This window comes from Toxorhynchites rutilus, chromosome 1, assembly GCF_029784135.1.
Source record: "Toxorhynchites rutilus septentrionalis strain SRP chromosome 1, ASM2978413v1, whole genome shotgun sequence".
Lineage (NCBI taxonomy): Eukaryota > Metazoa > Arthropoda > Insecta > Diptera > Culicidae > Toxorhynchites > Toxorhynchites rutilus.
The window spans coordinates 112,139,467-112,158,480 of NC_073744.1; the positions used below are offsets into that span (position 1 = coordinate 112,139,467).

Genomic DNA, 19,014 nt, shown 5'->3' on the forward strand with positions numbered 1-19,014 from the left:
TTAGAAATTATGTAAGGAAGAAAACACTGATGTACAGATACATCAGCATTTGAGGGTTAAGGGTGGTAGCATGACGAAATTTTGGTCTAAACTGCGGTTCTGACAATCGCAGTTTAGATAACCGGATAGCTGGAATCAAATCGCTTTGAAATATGTTTCACGAGTTCAATATAGAAGTCACGACAAATCGGTTCGTAGATCAGCTTCCTAGCTGTATCCAATCCATTTTCAGCTTCTTCTGTATCAATACCAACCTAAACATCAGGCTTCTTCAGAAAGTCTTCAAAATCTTTCACATCAGCATCTGCGGATCGTTGCACGTAGCTCTCCAAACATAAGTTACCCAACATGATCAGCAAGAACATTTTTGTCTCATTATAAAGTTCGGAATATTGAGAACATTCTGATTGAAAAGTGGAATTGACGTTATTGGTGAGCAGTAGAACAAAGTTTTGGAACAGCATAATCGATTTAGTCATAGGATCGTTTAAATAATAATACGATTTGTGGATTGATTAATCTCTTCAACGCCTTCAACGAAAGTCATCTCGTTGCGTTGCGTTAGACATTTTTATAAATCGAGGTATCTATGTATGCACTGTAATAAATTGAATATTATAAATTGAATTTATAAAAAAAAATCTGTAATCTGTATATCTGTATCTTTGCCGAAAATCTTTAATTCTGTATCAAAAATTTGGCGAAAAATCTGTATAATACAGAATAATCTGTATATGTGGCAACCCTGCCGGTGGCGCTAATACCTAAGAGTTATTCACGCTCAAAACCTTGGACTCCAAGCGTCATGCTCTCGTTCTGGAAACTTTGAATTTACACTCCGATACAAAAATGAAAGACGTAATCCTACGTCAAAAAGCAATTCATGATAAGGAACACCCCAATCAAATGGTAGAAACGTTTCTAAGCGATTCAAATTTTTTAAACGCCTTTATGTTTGCTACTATTGACTATATCGAGCTCCAGGTTCGTTGAAAATCCCCGAATTGCATGAGACTCGATGAATTAATATAATTGAATACATATGGTGTATTTCAACTGAAACTCCGATTTTTCTCAAACGCCTTTATGTTTACAGTATTAGACTCTGACTTCAATGTGCAACAAAAATCCCCAGTTTCCAGAGAGTATGTGAAGTGATTTTTGGCTACAGTTGTTCTTTCATGCTATGCGTGTTAGTCATTAATTCATTTATATTAGACAAGTGAAGCGATGTTACAAACTTTGAATACACTTTAATGTGAGTTCTAAGGTAACTATGAGACCATTTTCACAAACCGAGTTTAGCAAGAATTCTTTCTATTCAGAATCATTATTCAGCATTATGTTCAATGCATAGAAGTGTGGGTTTTGCTAAAAAGTTACACAGTAGAATATCGTAATTTACTGATAAGATAAACACATTCACCATTCAATTCAATTATATACTCGATCTGTCAGTACGAGAAGTGAATTAACCGGCAACAATCGATCAAAAAAATGGACCCAAACTCCAAACTATCGACGGATTATGCGACGCAATGTTCCGCTAAAGGTAAAATAATAACTGATAGCTTAAGAAATTTGTTTGAGGCGGCCTAATAACTTCATTCTCACATTATTCAAAGAAAAATGTGAACAATGGGTTGAAAGTAGTGAATTTTCAACGACAAGCGATGATTTGTCTTCCATCAGTGGACGCAGCACAGAATTCGTTTCTTCTGTAGAGGATAATGATGCCAGCTCGATTGCAGATGACATAGCCAATATTGATTTAAATAGTGCGAATAGAGGTAACTTTCCTAATGTAAATGTGACGTAATAACAAACGTACATATTTTTACTTACATATGCCCAGGAGACAAACTGAAAGTAGTGTCATCCCAATCGAATATTTCTGAGTTTAGGCACACGGAAATACTACAAAATGTGTTCAAAGGAAATAATACTCAGACATTCAAAAACATACAGGTTTGTATTATAAAGCTCCTCCTAATTTAATGGTGTAGAATTACTTAGTCTCCTTCGCGTATTGCTTTGGTAATTCTTGTACATTCTGTCAAATAAGTACAAGTAAATTTGTAATTTTAAATTATTTTTCAATTATTTTTTTACGTTGGCACTACTGCCAGTCATCTTGATGTCAATTTTGAACGCGATCTATTATTCAGTTTGTTTACAGCGTCATTAAGAACAAGTTAACTTTCTTTCGTCGATTTTTGATATGGATAATTCAAATCGTCAAAGGTATTGTGTAAAATTTTGTATTGCAAACAAAATTGTTTGTGCCGAAACGATGAAAATGTTGTAGAATATATTGGCTGACTCAACTATGTCGAAAACACTGATGAGATGAACGATTTGCCACGTCAAAACATCGACAACATAAAAGGAATTGTGCTCGGAAAACGTCATTTAAGTTTGAGAGATTGCTCGCGAATTAAATGTCTCTCACGAGACTGTTCGTCGTTGTTCAGTCTGGGAACAAAGACTAGGTTGCGGTGGACTGTATTTTCGGGAACTTCTGAGCTCGGGACCAATTGGCTGAACGGGTGGAGCTCTCGTCGGGGATCGTGTTCGGATGCGGGTTGATTCGCTGGATCGGAAGCCTTGAGAAAGGCTAAATACTCTTCCGGAATGATTGCAGAGAAGAAAGATGGTAGAAAACTTTTACTCTAATACGTATATTTCTTTCTATCTCTACAACTCTTGTTTCTTCGGTGTTCGGCTGCTTCTTCGTTTGGTGTTGCTGCTTTTCTGTGATGTTGTCGTCGCGGTGGTCGGTGTAAAAGTGATGATTTTCGGGCAGTGCACCTCGCTTTTATAGCGAGCGAGAATTGCGTTGTTGTTAATTTTCTCTGCTGTGGTGCGTAATTTCTTCGTTGGTGGTGTGGCATACGACGGGGGTTTTTCGCTTCCGTTAGGACGGAACATACTCCCCGGCGAGAAGATCAAGGGTTGCGTTATTCCGGAGATCAAGTTTCCATTGGGTTACTAGACCGTTCCTCTCGAGTAACAGACCAATCATACTTGGTTCACTTCGGCGATGGTGTGCTTTATAATCTGTGGATCACGCTGGTCAATTGTGATGACGCATCAGTTGGACATGCTGTAATAATCCGCTCATTTTTGTCGGAGATGTTGTACTCCAACCGCGGTGTCCAAGCAACAACTCGTTGAAGTCTTATGAAGCAGCTGTACCTTCGATGGTTGATGCTGAGGCCACTGCTTCGGATGTCACATGTCGGGGAATTTTGTTCTCCATCAGTCGTGAAAAGAATTCTCTCGCGTCGTTCCATTTCATTTTCATTTCATCTGCAATGGACTTGTTCCAGTCCAGGTGGTATTGATAAAGTTGTTGAATTGATGTTTTTTCTCGGTCTTCGATGTCACGTGATTTCCACTCGGTATATGCTCCATCATTATCGGGATCTTAGAGCACAATTTGTAGAACGGAAAATCAGCAGTTTTCGCCTTCGCTTTCGGTTGGTGGGACGCTTCGACGGCTTGTTCGGTTGTTTCGGTGCAAGTACGCCTCGCTTTTCTTCGATTGATAGCACTGGTTCACATTGTCGATGATGTTCCAGTTCTTCTTGCGGGGCTGCAGGATAATCTTCTGGACTACGCTCTCCAAAAGCGATGAGGCATCAGTTGGATTTGTTGGAAGAATCGGTTTACTTTTGTGGAAATGGTTGCTCTGCGGTTCACCACAAGCAACAACTCGTTGGAGTCTCTTGAAGTAGCTGTATCTTCGATGGTCGATGGTTAACACTGAGATGACAACGATGGGGTTCAGTTTGAATGAACTGTAATTGGCTAGCTTATAACAGACTGCTTCTGATGTCATTTGTCGGGAAATTCTGTTATCCATCCGTCGTAAACATTGTAAACATTTTCTCAGGTCGTTCCATTTTACGTTCATTTCGTCTGCAATCAACTTATTCCAGTCCAAATGATATCGCCAAAGTTGGTGAACTAGTGGTTTTTCTATCGGGAAACTTCGCTCGGTATTAATTGAACGGTATTTGGGTGCCGGCGTCTCATCCAGGAGAATGTCGTCGGAAGATGACTCCCGCAGTTGGCAGGAAATGTTGATATTGTTTGGTTTTCTCATTTCGATGAACTTGGATGTCACTTGCTCTCCACTAGCTGTGTGCTTCTTCATTATCGGCAAGTTTAAACACAATTTGCGGTTCGGGAATTCAACAGTTTTCGGATTCGTTGTCAGTTGATGGAATGGCTGTACATTTATTTCTGGTTTGGAAATCGTATTTTTCTCACAAGTGTTCTTGATATTTGCTGCGGTAGAAAATTCTTTACTTTCGTCACTCACTAGTTGAGTCATGTTTCGGGATGGTTCAGCTTTGGCATCGATAACAGGTTCACACTTGGTAATAGAATTAACAGGTCGGAGTGCTGCGTGATAAGCCATAATGTATGCCTTCATCGATGGACTGTATTCATATTCGTTCACATTTCGATAACTGAGTTCACGATTTACGCGCATAACATTTTCATACTGCGCATTTTGTTCAGAGTTTCGTTGGAATCGGTTTTCTGACACTTCTGACGCATAGCAACTGTCTATCGGGATCACGTCTTCCTTGATAGACCTCTTCATTGTAAACCTCTCGGTGGGTTCGCGGGAATGTGTTGATGTGAATTGTTGATCCTGGCGCATTTTGTTCAGAGTTTCGTTGGAATCGGTTTTCTGACACTTCTGACGCATAGCAACTGTCTATCGGGATCACGTCTTCCTTGATAGACCTCTTCATTGTAAACCTCTCGGTGGGTTCGCGGGAATGTGTTGATGTGAATTGTTGATCGCATCGTTGTTCTTCTGATGTAACAGTAGAAGCGTCTGTAGTTTCTTCTTTTTGCCAGAATTGCTGCTTCGATTCCTTAATCGTTTGGACCAATGATTCACCGGAAAACAAGACCTCTGCGCTGGGGTTCACAGATCTTGTCACTAGAGATTCACTGCAGATACCACACTTTCCGCTCAGCGGCTTTCGAATCAACGAAACAGCATTCGATTGTTGGCTCACAATCTTCGGCAAGGATAACACACCACGAATGTGCGTCTCTGGTGGTGGGTTTGATGAATGTGAAAAGTGTGGCGTCGCCATCATCTTGATAAGTTAATCGATGCTGGCGGCTGTCAAATCGAACAAATTTTGGAACTCTAAATATTCATGCTCCTGGTGATTTATTTCGCTCTCGGGGATTATAGCAACAACCCGATTGTGAAAGACGGAAAACTCGTTGAATGCTGATTTCATCTTCTTCGTGAATACTTTCAGCAGCGCAAGCGTTACTGGAACCTTCTCATTATTAACTGCGTCGTGGATACGGGAAACCTTCTGCATCACGTGTTTTCGCTGCCGGAATAATGGTGCTAACTGCTCCATAGGTTAACTGACGGATAATTCACTCACTGTAATAATGTTCTCGAAACGGTTCACTTCTTTCGTCCTTGTGTTGACTGTACTTCGTGCTACTTTCGTTTTATTGCACAGCGATGTTACTGCACTGATATTGCTGATGTTGTTTTGCTGTTCGCTGCGTAGGGTTATTTTTGCTTCGTTATCGACTCATCGGCACATTGAATTTGCACTTTTTCTTCCGAGAAGCTTTTTGCACACAGCTTCTTTCGCGCACTGTTTTGTTTTCGTTGTAATCTATCGGAAAAATCTCCACACGTCCTCGGGAAGGGCACTCAGAAGTTCCAAATCCGGTTCGACAGGACCATGTTCAGTCTGGGAACAAAGACTAGGTTGCGGTGGACTGTATTTTCGGGAACTTCTGAGCTCGGGACCAATTGGCTGAACGGGTGGAGCTCTCGTCGGGGATCGTGTTCGGATGCGGGTTGATTCGCTGGATCGGAAGCCTTGAGAAAGGCTAAATACTCTTCCGGAATGATTGCAGAGAAGAAAGATGGTAGAAAACTTTTACTCTAATACGTATATTTCTTTCTATCTCTACAACTCTTGTTTCTTCGGTGTTCGGCTGCTTTCTCGTTTGGTGTTGCTGCTTTTCTGTGATGTTGTCGTCGCGGTGGTCGGTGTAAAGGTGATGATTTTCGGAAGGAAGGAAGGTATTGAATTAGAGAGACTTTAAACTCTGAGAGTTCATTCGTCTCTTGCCCTTGAGGGCGGGAAATTTAACTAAAGGAAAACTAAGAAAAACTATTGTAAAATTCGTTATTCTCGCTCGACTCAGTCTTAGTAACCGCTATGGACGTATGTCGTATCGCCGCACCCTACACGGCTCTGGGGCCAAAAACACAACCAAACAATTGGAGCAGGGAAAAAGCCCATTTTAGTGTGCTTGAAGAGCTTGCTTCTAAAATGGGCGTAAAAACCTGCTCATCTTTTGCTGAAAATAAAAGAACAGAAAAGGAAAATACTTTTAATGTGTATTCATTTCGATATTATATTATTAAATTTTGTCGAATAAACCTGTATCCTTTAAGAATTTTATGGTCCGGTCCTCTTCGATGTCGTCTCTTGCTAATGCAGTTCTGATGCTGTCTCCAACCTGAAATTTTGTTCTAGAGATGTTAAAAACTGGGCAATTGATTAACAAATGCTCTACTGTGAGCCTTACATTGCACCATGTGCAGCGCGGTTGATTTGCGATCAAGAAATTATGTGTTAAGAGAGTATGCCCGATACGCAAGCGTGTCAGGCATACTTGAATGGGGCGCTTAGTACTGTCCATCCAAGGATGGGTGGTATTCTTTATCTTTCTTAGAAAGAAGTCATTAGAGGTGTTCCAATTTATATCCCAACACGATCGTAGGTTGTTATCAACCCATCTGATGATGTCTTCGGACGGGGGGATATCAGTCCATAGTTCAGAATTTCTTCCCTCTTTGGCAAGACGATCAGCTAATTCATTTCCTTGAATTCCGCAGTGTCCCGGGATCCAACAGAAAACGATGTCCTTTCCCTTGATTCCAGCTTCAATGCTTTGGGTCCAGGGGTGCTTATTTTCGCCACTCTGGAGTGCAAGCAGGGAGCTGTAGGAATCGGAGAAAATCACCGTTTTCGTGTTATCATCACATAGTGATATCGCAACGAGGAGGGCAGCTGTTTCTGCTGAGAAAATTGAACAAATGGATGGTAATTGGAATTTTATCTGAGCATTGTCGGAAAATATTCCAAATCCTACTTTATCACCATCAACAGATCCATCTGTGAAGATTTTGCGATGGAAGGGGAACTGTTTATGTATGTGATTGTTGAAGATAGCTGTGACTATACTGTTGGCTTCACCAGCTCTAACAGAGTTTTTAATAGTCCAGTCAAATTTTGGTCCTTGGTCGTACCATGGTCGAGGGCCTTCTCTAGTTAGAGGAGCGGCTCCCGGGAGAGTGATATTGCAAATGTCTTGAAGCCATTTGCTAGCTCTCGTGGTGGTTGATGTGAGATTTGGATATTTCTGTGAGATTCGGATGGCTCGATTGGCCAAGGCTCTGGTGATGAACATTTCGAAGGGAACTTGGCCAGCCTCCACAAGCAAAGTTTTTATTGGGCTGGACTTACAGGCTCCTGAGGCATATCTGATTACGCTATGGTAGCAAGGTTTTAAATGATCAATTGATTTCCAGGATGCACTGCTGAAGAGTTCAATCCCGTATAGCATTTTTGTGAAGACGATACTTCTACCGATTTTATAAATGGTTTTACGCGCGCTTAAGCGGCTGCGACCACTTATTACCATCGTTAACCGGATACGGCTTTTGATATCTGCTTTTGTCTTTTTGATGTGGTCTGTGAATGAAAGATTTTTATCTATTGTAACACCTAGAATTCGAGCTGATTTAACTCGTTTCACAAGTGCACCTTTAATTATGCATGGTTTGAATTTTTTCTTGTGACCTTTTAGACTGCAGCAATGAAGTATATTGGATTTTTGTGCTGAAATTTTGAAACCAATTGAATCTGCCCAGCTGCTGATAGCAGAGATTCCTATCTGGAGTCTTCTGCGTGCAAGTTCAGTGAATGATGCTCGGGCCATAAGCAGTATATCGTCAGCATATGCCAGTATTTCGATGTTTGGTGGAATAACATCGAAAACTGATTGCATTGCTATTAAGAAGAGAGTTGCCGAAAGAACAGAGCCCTGTGGTACTCCGTTTTCTTGAACTCGGCTTTCAGATATTGACCCTCCGAAGAAAACTTGAAAACTTCGGTTGAGGAGGAAACTTTGAATGATTTCGAAGAGGTACCCTTCGAATCCCCATTGGTGGAGTTGATCTATGATATTATGCTTCCAGGTGGTATCGAATGCTTTGGAAAGATCAAGCAAAGCAAGTTCATTGTGTTGTCTCTTCTGTGTGGAGTCATGAAGAAATTGGTTGAGATGGCAGAAATATGTACTTGTGCCTTTTCCTCGACGGTAAGCATGTTGTCTGGGGTCTAGTAGTTGTTGTTCTTCGAGGGTTGTTATCAGTCTTCGGTTAATCATCCTTTCAAAAAGTTTCCCTAAGCAGCTAAGGAGCGTGATAGGGCGATAGCTATTCACATCACGTTTGTCCTCCTTTGCTTTGGGGATCGGGATTACCATGCCAGCTTTCCATGAATCTGGAAAGTATCTGTTTGTCCAGCACTCGTTGAAAATCTGCAAAAGCAGGGTTTTCGCATGGTGGGGCAGGTGTCTTATCATCGGGTATTCGATATTATCCGGGCCGGCTGACTTACCTTTGGACCTTTTAAGGGCCCAGAGCAGCTCGTCCATGGAGAAAGGTTTGTTGTATTCGTGCTGTTGACCTGTAGCAGAGGGAAACACTTCTAGTTCTGCTTTGGCTTTGATATTCTTAAAGGCATTGGTGTAATTCGAAGTGGATGAAGATTTGGCGAAATGATCTGCCAGATGTTCGGCTATGGTACCAGGGTCTTCAGTAGTAATACCGTTGATCTCAATGGAATAGCAGTTAGAAGCTTTCTTGCCACTGAGAGCGTTGACCTTGTTCCATAGTTCTTTTGAAGATGTTGAAGGATTAAATTCATCAAGAAATTCAGTCCAGCTTTGGGTTTTTGCTCCGGCTATTGCTTTTCTGGCATTAGCTCTAGCTTCCTGAAAATTGGATAAAGCAATCCTTTTGCTGTTGTTTCCATCTGGAAGACGTCTGAGAAGACGAAGCAGTTTTCTTCTTTTTTTGATGGCAAGTGCTACTTCGTTATTCCACCAGGGGACAGCCTTACGACCGGGGTTCCCACTTGTTCTGTAGATATTTACTTCTGCAGCGGAGAGAATGGCTTGAGTAAAGTCATCAACAGAGTAGCTTATGTGTGCTTGAAGTAAGCTGTCAATTGTAGATTCGAAGCCTTCCCAGTTGGCTGATTGGTATTTCCATTTTCTGCGAAGAGTAATATTGGGATTCCTTGTTAATGTTCTGATGTGAATTGGGAAGTGATCACTTCCTCTGAGGTCATTGTCAACAAACCAATTTAGTCTGGGTGCCAGTTCCCAAGATGCGATCGTGAGATCGAGGGCAGACGTTGATCCAAAACGTGGATCGAGTCTGGTATGTTGATGATCGTTGATGATAATGAGGTTCAGTTTTTGGATGATTCTAAGAATCGTATGACCTCTTGCGTCACATTTTTTTCCTCCCCAGGAAGTATGGTGTGCGTTGAAGTCACCCATGATAATAAATGGGTGTGGTAATTGTTTGAAAGCATTTACCAAATCAACTTCAAAATTATTGATATTGTGCTGAAGGGATATGTATATTGAAGCAAGGGTTACCTGGAAAGGTCCCTTGAGTTGGACTGCACATATTTGTAGTGGTGATGTTATGGGGATCACAGTATGAGAAAGGTGACTTAGGACAGCGAGGCATGTTCCTCCTTGTTGTGAAGATAGTCCGTCACAAAAATACCATTTGAATTTGCCTCCTAGGGCACTATTCATGTCTGTACCAGTCGGTACTTTAGTTTCTTGGAAAGCTAGGGTTAGTGGGAGATGTTCCTCTTCCGCTAACATTAATTTTATTTCGTTCATTGAACTGTAAAGCCCACGCAAATTCCATTGAATGGAAAGTTTGCGATTAGGGATAGGGTCTCGAGACGATGGTGTATGATTAGGTGGGGGATTGAATGTTAAGATTGGAAGGAGGGAAGTGGGCTGAGGTGTGGAGGATAAATTGGAGATTGGTGGAGTAGAAATCAGTTGAAATTAGTTGTGGTTGGGTTTTTCACCCTTGGATTGTTTGAGTTTTAGTCTCGGATCATTTTTGGAAACATTAACAATTGGTTTGTTGGTAGTAGGATTGGGTTTGTGTTGGGTAGTAGGTGGATTGGATCCAATTGGTTGGGTTGAAGTGCTGGGTTGTGATAGGTAGTTCTGGTGGGATTGGGTCTTCTGTAGGGTTGGGGTCGATTTCTTATTTTTAGGTTTCTTCCTAGAAGATTCCTTCTCAATTGGTTGTTCATCTTCCGATGATTTGAATTCATCTGAAGTTGTTGTTTTCGAGATGATTTTTCTTTTGTTTGAGTAAGTTGATTCGATTTCCATTGGAGATTCAGAATCTTCCTCAGAGTCAATTGGAATGATGCTGGATCCCTGTTCAGATTTTTTATTGGCCTGAATAGAAACAGTCTTATTCGATTTAATAGGAGCTGACTTTGTTTGTGTACAGTTGCACTTGCATTGTTGGCATCCTGTGTTTTGGATATTGTCGAGCCGCTCTTTCAATTTACTAGCGTAGGAAGAACCATTATTGTTTTCACAAATGGATTTAGCTTCCTTGTAGGAGATTCCTTTATCAATCCTAACTCGTGTTATTTTGTCCTCGGCGATCCAAGCTGGGCACTTCCTGCTAGTGGAGGAGTGATTTTCCTTGCAGTTCACGCATGAGACAGGTGCATTGCATTGAAACTTCTTCGCCTTTTCTTTATCGGTTTGGTTTAGTTCTGGGTGTGCTACACCACAGTTACGGCATAACTGTATTTTCTTCATACACTTCTTGAAAGTGTGTCCATAATTATAGCATCCGAAGCATTGCATCGGGCTTGGATAGTAGTTTCTGGTTGGTGCGCGAATGAAACCGAAGTTAATCGCTTCGGGAACGACTGTTCCGTTGATGGTTAGGATTAGGGTAGAAGTTGCTACCTTTTCCTTTTTAATTGTATCGTATCTAAATATTCTTTTGACACCGATAACTTTTTGCTCAGAGAGTTCAGTAAGAAGTTGATCCTCTGGCATGAAAACAACATCCCAGCAAGATACAACACACTTGCGTTGATTAAGAGTGGGATGAAAAATTATTTCAATTGGGGTCGAGTCAGATAGCGACTTCATACCCAATAAAGGTTCAATCTGTTTGACGTCGCGTATTTGTAGAACATATTGAAGGCGACCTTTATCATCGCGTTGAGGTTTTGCATCTTTGAATTTACCTCCGATCACACCTTGGATCGATTTCGATACAACGAAGGGGTTGGGTGGAAGAATATTACCATCAGTTGCTCTTAACAATAAAATTTGCAAATTTCCGCCAAAGGGATCAGCCCATTTGGGGGAAGTGTGGGTGGTGGGAACCAATGCGATAAAGACGCACGTTTAGGTTGTAGTGATTGGACATAAGCCGGGATATCTTTATTTATTTATTTATTTTGGCTTAACATCTTTACAACATGGCCTGATTCACAATTTTTCTTCAATTAACTCGTGGCTATCTCTCTCCAATTCCGCGGGCACCCCGTGCTCACCATGTCATGCTCCACTTGGTCTAACCACCTTGCTCGTTGTGCTCCTCGTCGTCTCGTACCAGCCGGATTCCCGATGAACACCATTTTTGCAGGATAGTTGTCCGACATTCTTGCAACATGTCCTGCCCAGCGTATCCTTCCAGCTTTGATTACTTTCTGGATTCTGGGTTCGCCGGTGAGACGCGTGAGCTCGTGGCCGAGATATAACGCGTATGAAATCACGACCTACATTCAATCCCTCGAACCATGCATTCGAGACCTTAGGAATAATCGTGTGTAACCAACGGGTTACTTCCAATCGCCGATTCCATCTTTGTGGATGTTACATTTTCAGTTTGTGACATTCTTCAAATTATAGAATACAAAAAACAAACATAGGGGAGCCGCTGGTAAGACGAACAGTGGGGGTACAGTGGGGGTAATGCAATTATACAAATCAACAGGTGGTTGATTTGTATAGCTGCATTATGAATTCCAAATTTCTGTTGATGGGAATTCCTTCTACATGCTATTCTAGAATATTGAAACCATCCTATTACAATGGATACTGTTCAAAGTGAAATAGAGAAACAAAAACCGAAAATCAAACATGATTCCGCGCGTGGATGTAATTTTTGCTGTTTCGATGTTAAGCATTCTGAGTGATTTAATTGCAAAATTGAATTAGCTGATAATTATATTTTGGTTTGTGAGTTGACAGAGAAGCGATATTAGGTATGTACGGAAAAGTAAATTCTTTCGTAAGTGGTAAATTTAAATTATTGAAATAATTGCACTGGTGGGGTTGAAATGGACAGTCACATCCATAATCACATCCAATGCATGATGGAAAGTGAAGGGAATAATATTGAACTCTTTTTTATATTGCTTTCTCTTTTTGTTCTATTTCAGTTACTGGACGCACAAACACAGAGAGAGCGAAATTATTCCTCTCGCGAGCGACAAACTTCTACGCTTCGTATATTATTGACCTGTTCCTATTCCCCCCACTACATGTCCATTATACCCGCATCGATAAAAATGTTCTACTTTTCGGCTTGTTTTAATTTCAGTAAAAAACATGAAAAAACACATTTTTATAAAACATTTGGCCAATTACTTCGAAAATCAGTATATTGAACTGTGAGAAACTGCTTTTAAGTTTTGGCAAACATGAGTTTCCAAAGATACAATTGAAGTTTTCCTTTACATATCCGTCTTACCCCCATCTCCCCTACATAAACTTCATACTTACTTCCTGAAGATATGCCTTCGAATTCGTAAAATAGTGACTCAACTGAATCAACTTTTGGAATAGACTTTTCAACCATTTTTTTAGCAATTTTTTATGCTTCAGTTCTTATCTAGTTCCTGATTTGTGACTAAGGAACGGCCGCTCTGTCAATACGCTTGGAACGCATTGACTCATTTACGACATACTCGAAAAAAATGCAACAGACAAAAATGATCACCAATTCATTTTATGTCAAATATTTTTGAAACTCTCGAACAAACACACATTAGCTATGTTTTTACAAAGTTGGTTGACTCAACCTCCTCTCCTAGGGTAAATGCCTGCACCTTGGACTTCGCTACTCATTAAATTCTGTGCAACACATGCGCCATTTTTTCCACACACTTTCATCCTCACTTTCTTCAAATCCTGGTCGTTTTTGAAGACCTTCCCTGTTTTTCGGAGCTGGCGAGTTTAGTGGATTTGCCACCTTCAGCACAAAAACAACATCTCTGGTTTCGTACAACTCCATCTCCGGTTTCGCGTAATGGCACGATATCAGCGGCTTTATTCCCGTTTCCACTTCATGGTGAAAACGGAATGAAGTGTTTCCGCGATTACAACGGTACGGTGTCGACATCTGGATACGAAATTCGTTTTCCACTAAAACCATCATTATAATATAAAATTATCTTCAGATACAATTTTTGTAAGAGATTATTTTACTACATGAAGAAAACAAAGTTTTCCATTCACATAGAGGCGAATGAACTACAAAGTTTAAAGCCTCTCAAAATTTTTGTTTTTGAGAGGCTTTAAACTTTGTAGTAGGAATGGAATCCATTCACATTAATCACTAATTTGATACGGAGAAGTTAATTTTCATTAATAATTTTTATTTTATTTCATTTTATTTTTATTAAATTTTAAAATTAAAATAAATTTTATTTTATTTTATTTTTATTTGTTCATTCTGCCTGAAAACCCATGAAAACTATCTCGTAAAACGTAGTTCAATGGCGTGCCGTTCGTTTCGTTTTCACCGTGAAGTGGAAACGGGAATAAAGCCGCAGATCCGTCCAAGACGGAGTGGCACTTTCGTGGGACCGGAGGCAGGGCAGCAGGCGCTTCTGGAGGCCGTTGATGGTACCGGTCGTTATGTACGGTTTGCTAAATATCGCCTGCTAGACCAAATACTTCTTGGCAAATTTGTGAACCTTCTTTTTTACCGATTTGCAGACGAAAAACTCCAAACCGGAGATTTGCTTGGCATCCGTTGTAATGTACATCTTGTCGTGGCTTCCCGTCCAATTCGTCCCGTTCTGTCCTCTGTTTCTTGTGACTACCGTTTGCACACATCATTTTTATTATTTGTCCACGTTCTCTATGTTGACATCGAGAGGGATAATCCAGACCAATATTATTATATTAAGATGTACCCTACAATCCTCCCTTACCTTAATGATTCAATATGGAACATAGCATTTAAATCGACGAACATCACGACAATTTATCTTTGAGAAAGTCATGCGTAATTTGCGGGGTTTGAAGCTGAAAATAGTTCTTCTGTTATTTGTTCATCTGTCATGTCCACAGAAACCACTTGTGGCAAACCTGAGCTGCATTCCGCAGTGCTAGAAGTATTCATCTCTTCGACGTGAGGACAAATTAAATGTGATGCACCACAATGAAATTCATTTCAAAATTATTCCGATTGAAAGTACAATGTACACCATGTCTTCGTGTCACAATTTGTTCTAATCTGAACTGAATTCGTCTCGTTCTAATCTCCTGTATCCAGCTTATTCAACTTCTTCCAAAGGTTGGTTCATTTTGCACCACCTTTATATTTACTCACATTTTCCATGTACTAATGATCTCTATCCCGGGTTTCCTTATTTTTCTGCAAAATTTTGAAACTCAGGCTACTTTTGCCGTATCTTTCGGATATGACATCTAGATTCCACTGGACGTCTCATCTGATCGATAGAAATCTGTCACTATTAGATACGTTGTTTACCAACCATCCGGTTGTATTTACCAACTTCCGGATAGGGATCTCCTTCCACCACCTGATTACATTTATTTACTTCCTTTTAATATAATCTTCTGGTTAAATTCACTTCAAACTTCCTGTTAGATTCACTTTAACCCCTTCCCGTATTATTTAATACGCCACACATCAAGTGATTTCACTACTCTGTCGGGCGATCTAGCGCCCTATGTTATGAAAGTACACCACGAGTGAGACTCGATGTTGTACGGGAAAGGGTTAACCTCTCGGTTGAATTTAATTCAATCTCAGCTAATAAATTGAATAAAATTTAATTCAACCGTCAACCAGATTTAATTAATTTCATTCTCCGGTTGGAAACACTTCAACCATTCAAGTTCATACGTCATTCAACCTTATCATTCCCTTCAACCTCCCGGTTGAATTCACTGTAATCTTCCAGTTTGAATCTCCTCAATCTCCCGGTTGAATTCACTGTAATCTTCCAGTTTGAATCTCCTCAATCTCCCAGTTGAATTCCCTTCGACCTTCCGATTGAATTCCCATCAACCTCCCGAAGGAATTCTCTTCAACCTCTCCAAAGGACTCCCTTCAACTTTCCGATTGAATTCCCTTCAACTCCTCGGTTGAACTCCTTTCAACCTCCCGGTTAAATTCCCTTCAACCTCCCGGTTAAATTCCCTTCAACCTCCCGGTTGAACTCCTTTCCTTCCAATCTTCCGATTGAATTCAATTCAACTTTCCGGTTGAACTCCTTCTAACCTTCCAGTTCAACTTGAATTCTTCCACTTCAATCTCCCGATTGAATTTCCTTCAATTAGCCTCCAGGCAACACGGAGCCACAAACGGATATGACGACTATGAATTTCAGACGCTGTAATTTCGAGTCATAAAATAACGCTATTGCTTCTCTCGACTGGCAAGCCCCTTTAGTAGGTAACTCGGTATATTCAGCTGTGTCAACCTTCTACCAGAGAAGAGAAGTGGAAAATGAGAGAAAAAAGTGGCAACGATTTGTGGCAAGAAAATGTAAACAGTGAAAAAATTGACAGATGGTTTACGCTCTAAAAATTGAACATAATGTTGAGATGTCTCTAAAACGGTGGGAGACGTCATATATAAGGTGGGAGGTTCGTATAAAATGTGATTAATGTTAGCATCATCATGATAAACACGGCGAATGGAATAGAAATAATTACGAACTGAAAATTGAATAAAATATATATAGACGCTGAAAGTGCTGTAGACAAATATGTTAATGCATTTTTATCGGTTTATGTATAATGTTGTTAATTTTTGCATTATCAAAATATACCCATATGTATTGTAATCATAACTTGCTCTGCTATTCATAACAACATTCATGATCGTATTCCACCAATGATGACAAATGTCTAGGTAATGTATGTACGCTTAAAAAACAAATATGATGAATTTCATTTTTTTCAGTTTCGAACACACCATTTTTATTTTTTTTAAATACCCTCTGTTGGTATTGTATCTAGAATTTAAAAGGTAATGAAACGTTAACATCGATTAGTTTCTAGTATTCAGCTATTTAGTTGCCGGAGAAATGACCACAAACTATATTTTTTTAGTGTTATATATATTTTATGCCAAACCGATATAGTTGTTCTCAGATTTTCGTGTAAAATGGGAAGTTTTGTTCCTTTTCGCAAAATATTACAACCCATTCCATTTCAAATAACTTTTTGCACAAATTCATATCTTTTGAACTACTAAACTGATTCAGGTGATCGACATATCAAATTGGCCAATTAGCTAGTCTTTTTTTGATAAAATACTGCACTTGCAAAAAAAATAATTTTGTTTTCTTAATTATTGATCGTATTTGATCTTTATAGTTTTCATCGTCTAAGGGCGCCTATTTTTTTATATTTTTCTCGAAAGCTGAGAATTTTTTAGATAACATATCCAAAAATGTGTTCTTCGTTTTTAAATTATGTTTTTTAAATTTAACCGATGGTTCAAAAAATCATTTTTCTTCTTTTTTCCAAAAATTACGTTTTTCAAAAATTCATAACTTTTGATCTACAGAACCGATTCAGATAATCGACATAGTTTATTGAAGTCAATAATTTCACACTTGCAAAAAGGGGAATTTTATTTGCATATATAGTATAGCGCCCTTTGTCCCGAAACCATGAGCAATATTGACGTAGGACTACGTCTTTCATTTCTATACCGGGGTGTAAAATCAAAGTTTCGAAAACGAAAGCGTTACGCCGGAGACCGAGATTTTGAGCGTTTATAGCTCCTAAATAACTGAACGAAATGGTATGATAAATACTTCATTCAAAAGATAAAATGTCTACGCGTTATATACTTGTTACTTTTTCATCCAAAAACTTGTTTCAATAGCCTTAAAATTGCTTTCAAAACAGGCTATTGAAATCACCAATCGGTATATAAGCGAGCACCGCTCGTAAACCCACTCAGTTATAATTGAACAGCGATTGGAGCATGTTGTCGCAGTTGTGATGAAGCTAACTTCGTTTATCATGAAAGCACTGATGAACGGTGTTACCCAGAGCCTGTTTGTGCACCTTATGCCAGAAGGGAATCCATCAGGAGGAGAGTGATGCCACGGTTCCACGGTTCCGCGGAGCAGCCGCCACACACACATACACGCGCGGAACCCTCGTTGCTATCATCGTTGCTGAAAAATAATCTGCCAGTTCCCCTGGGAATTGAAAAATACATTCATGCGAAAGAGTTTATTTTAATGTTTTCTATCCATACAACACTGCAACCAAATACATTTGGTTTTGTGATTTTTCAATCAATCGCAATTGACAGGAAAGCTTCTGAATATTATTTTTCCCCATCAGTAGATAATTTTCGTATCCAATATTGGATGCATAACATGAAAACGAAAAATTTTCACATCGCGAAAATCATGTAGTTTTCGAGCGATTATTTGCTTCCTACTCATATAATGCTGCGACCAAATACATTTCGTTTTTGATTTTTCAATCAAGTGCGATCAAAGTAAGACCACGTCTTTCGGCAATTTATTAGAGGAGCAATGAATCTTAAGGAATTTCCGCTCTACGCGCACTGGCAAACGATGTTTACTCAACATTTTCTCAAACGAGAAGTGGGTGTTGTGAGAAAGGATTAGCGAACGCAATAACGACAAACGGGAGAAAGAGATGTTCGGAGGTTGAAAGAAATTGGCAGAAAACATCTTCATTTTATCTTTCGAATAATGTGATTCATACCACTTCGTTTTGCCAGAAAGAGATTATTAATACTCAAAGGAGGAATCGAGTCCTCCGAGGAAATTACCGACTTGCGCTTCAAAAGTTCCGTGGTTATGACGCTGCAGGAGGCCTATTCGAAGATACCAATTTGTGTGCTATCCATGCAAAACGCGTCACATCATGCCCATGAACATCCAGCTGGCCCATCGTATCCGAGGAGAGCGTGCTATTAGCTTAGCATATAATCAACGGCCCTTTTCAGGGCTCCAAATTTGATGGATTAGAGTTCAGAAAAGTTTTTACAGGCCAATTAACGCTATTAACAGGTGGTTATCGAGTTAGTATTAATCATTGGTGGACTTCGAGTATCGTGGAAAATCGGGAAAGAACTAATCGTTGCTGAAAAGTACTCTGTCAGTTCCCCTGGGAATTGAAAAATACATTGATGCCAAAGAGTTTATTCTAATGTTTTTTATCCATATAGCACTGCAACCAAATACATTTGGTTTTGTGATTTTTCAATCAACCTGAATTAACAGGAAAGCTTCTGAAAATTATTCTTCCCTATCAGTAGAAAAGAAATTTTAGAAAATTTTCGTATCCAATATTGTATGCGCGCGCAACGGAAAATGTTTCGTATCGCGAAAATTACATAATTTTCAATCGATTGCTCAGTCGCTGGAAGTTTCAAACTCAGAGAGTTCATTCCCCTTTAGTTTGCCTTCCAAATTGCCATCGTAAACCACACCTTCTCTCGATTCAATCACGTACAAAAAGCATACCTAAGCGATATTCTGGTGGTGAAACGCATTCATTTTTCGTGAGGATATCGACAAGACA

General features: G+C 39.8%; 1 protein-coding gene across 3 annotated transcripts in view; it reads left to right on the forward strand.

Annotated features, from left to right (window-relative positions):
- The first annotated feature begins 1,153 nt into the window (after nt 1-1,153).
- LOC129767813 (peptidoglycan-recognition protein LE-like) overlaps nt 1,154-19,014 on the forward strand; it is a 30,331-nt gene continuing 12,470 nt past the window's right edge. The window contains exons 1-4 of one of the 3 annotated variants that reach the window (XM_055769045.1): nt 1,154-1,270; nt 1,459-1,552; nt 1,626-1,790; nt 1,856-1,968. In XM_055769045.1, coding sequence (XP_055625020.1) covers nt 1,498-1,552; nt 1,626-1,790; nt 1,856-1,968 — 333 coding nt within the window. In that variant the 5' untranslated portion in view covers nt 1,154-1,270; nt 1,459-1,497. Of the gene's footprint in view, nt 1,271-1,325; nt 1,553-1,625; nt 1,791-1,855; nt 1,969-19,014 lie in introns of all 3 variants that reach the window. The other 2 variants (XM_055769037.1, XM_055769027.1) reach the window with 2 other exon arrangements.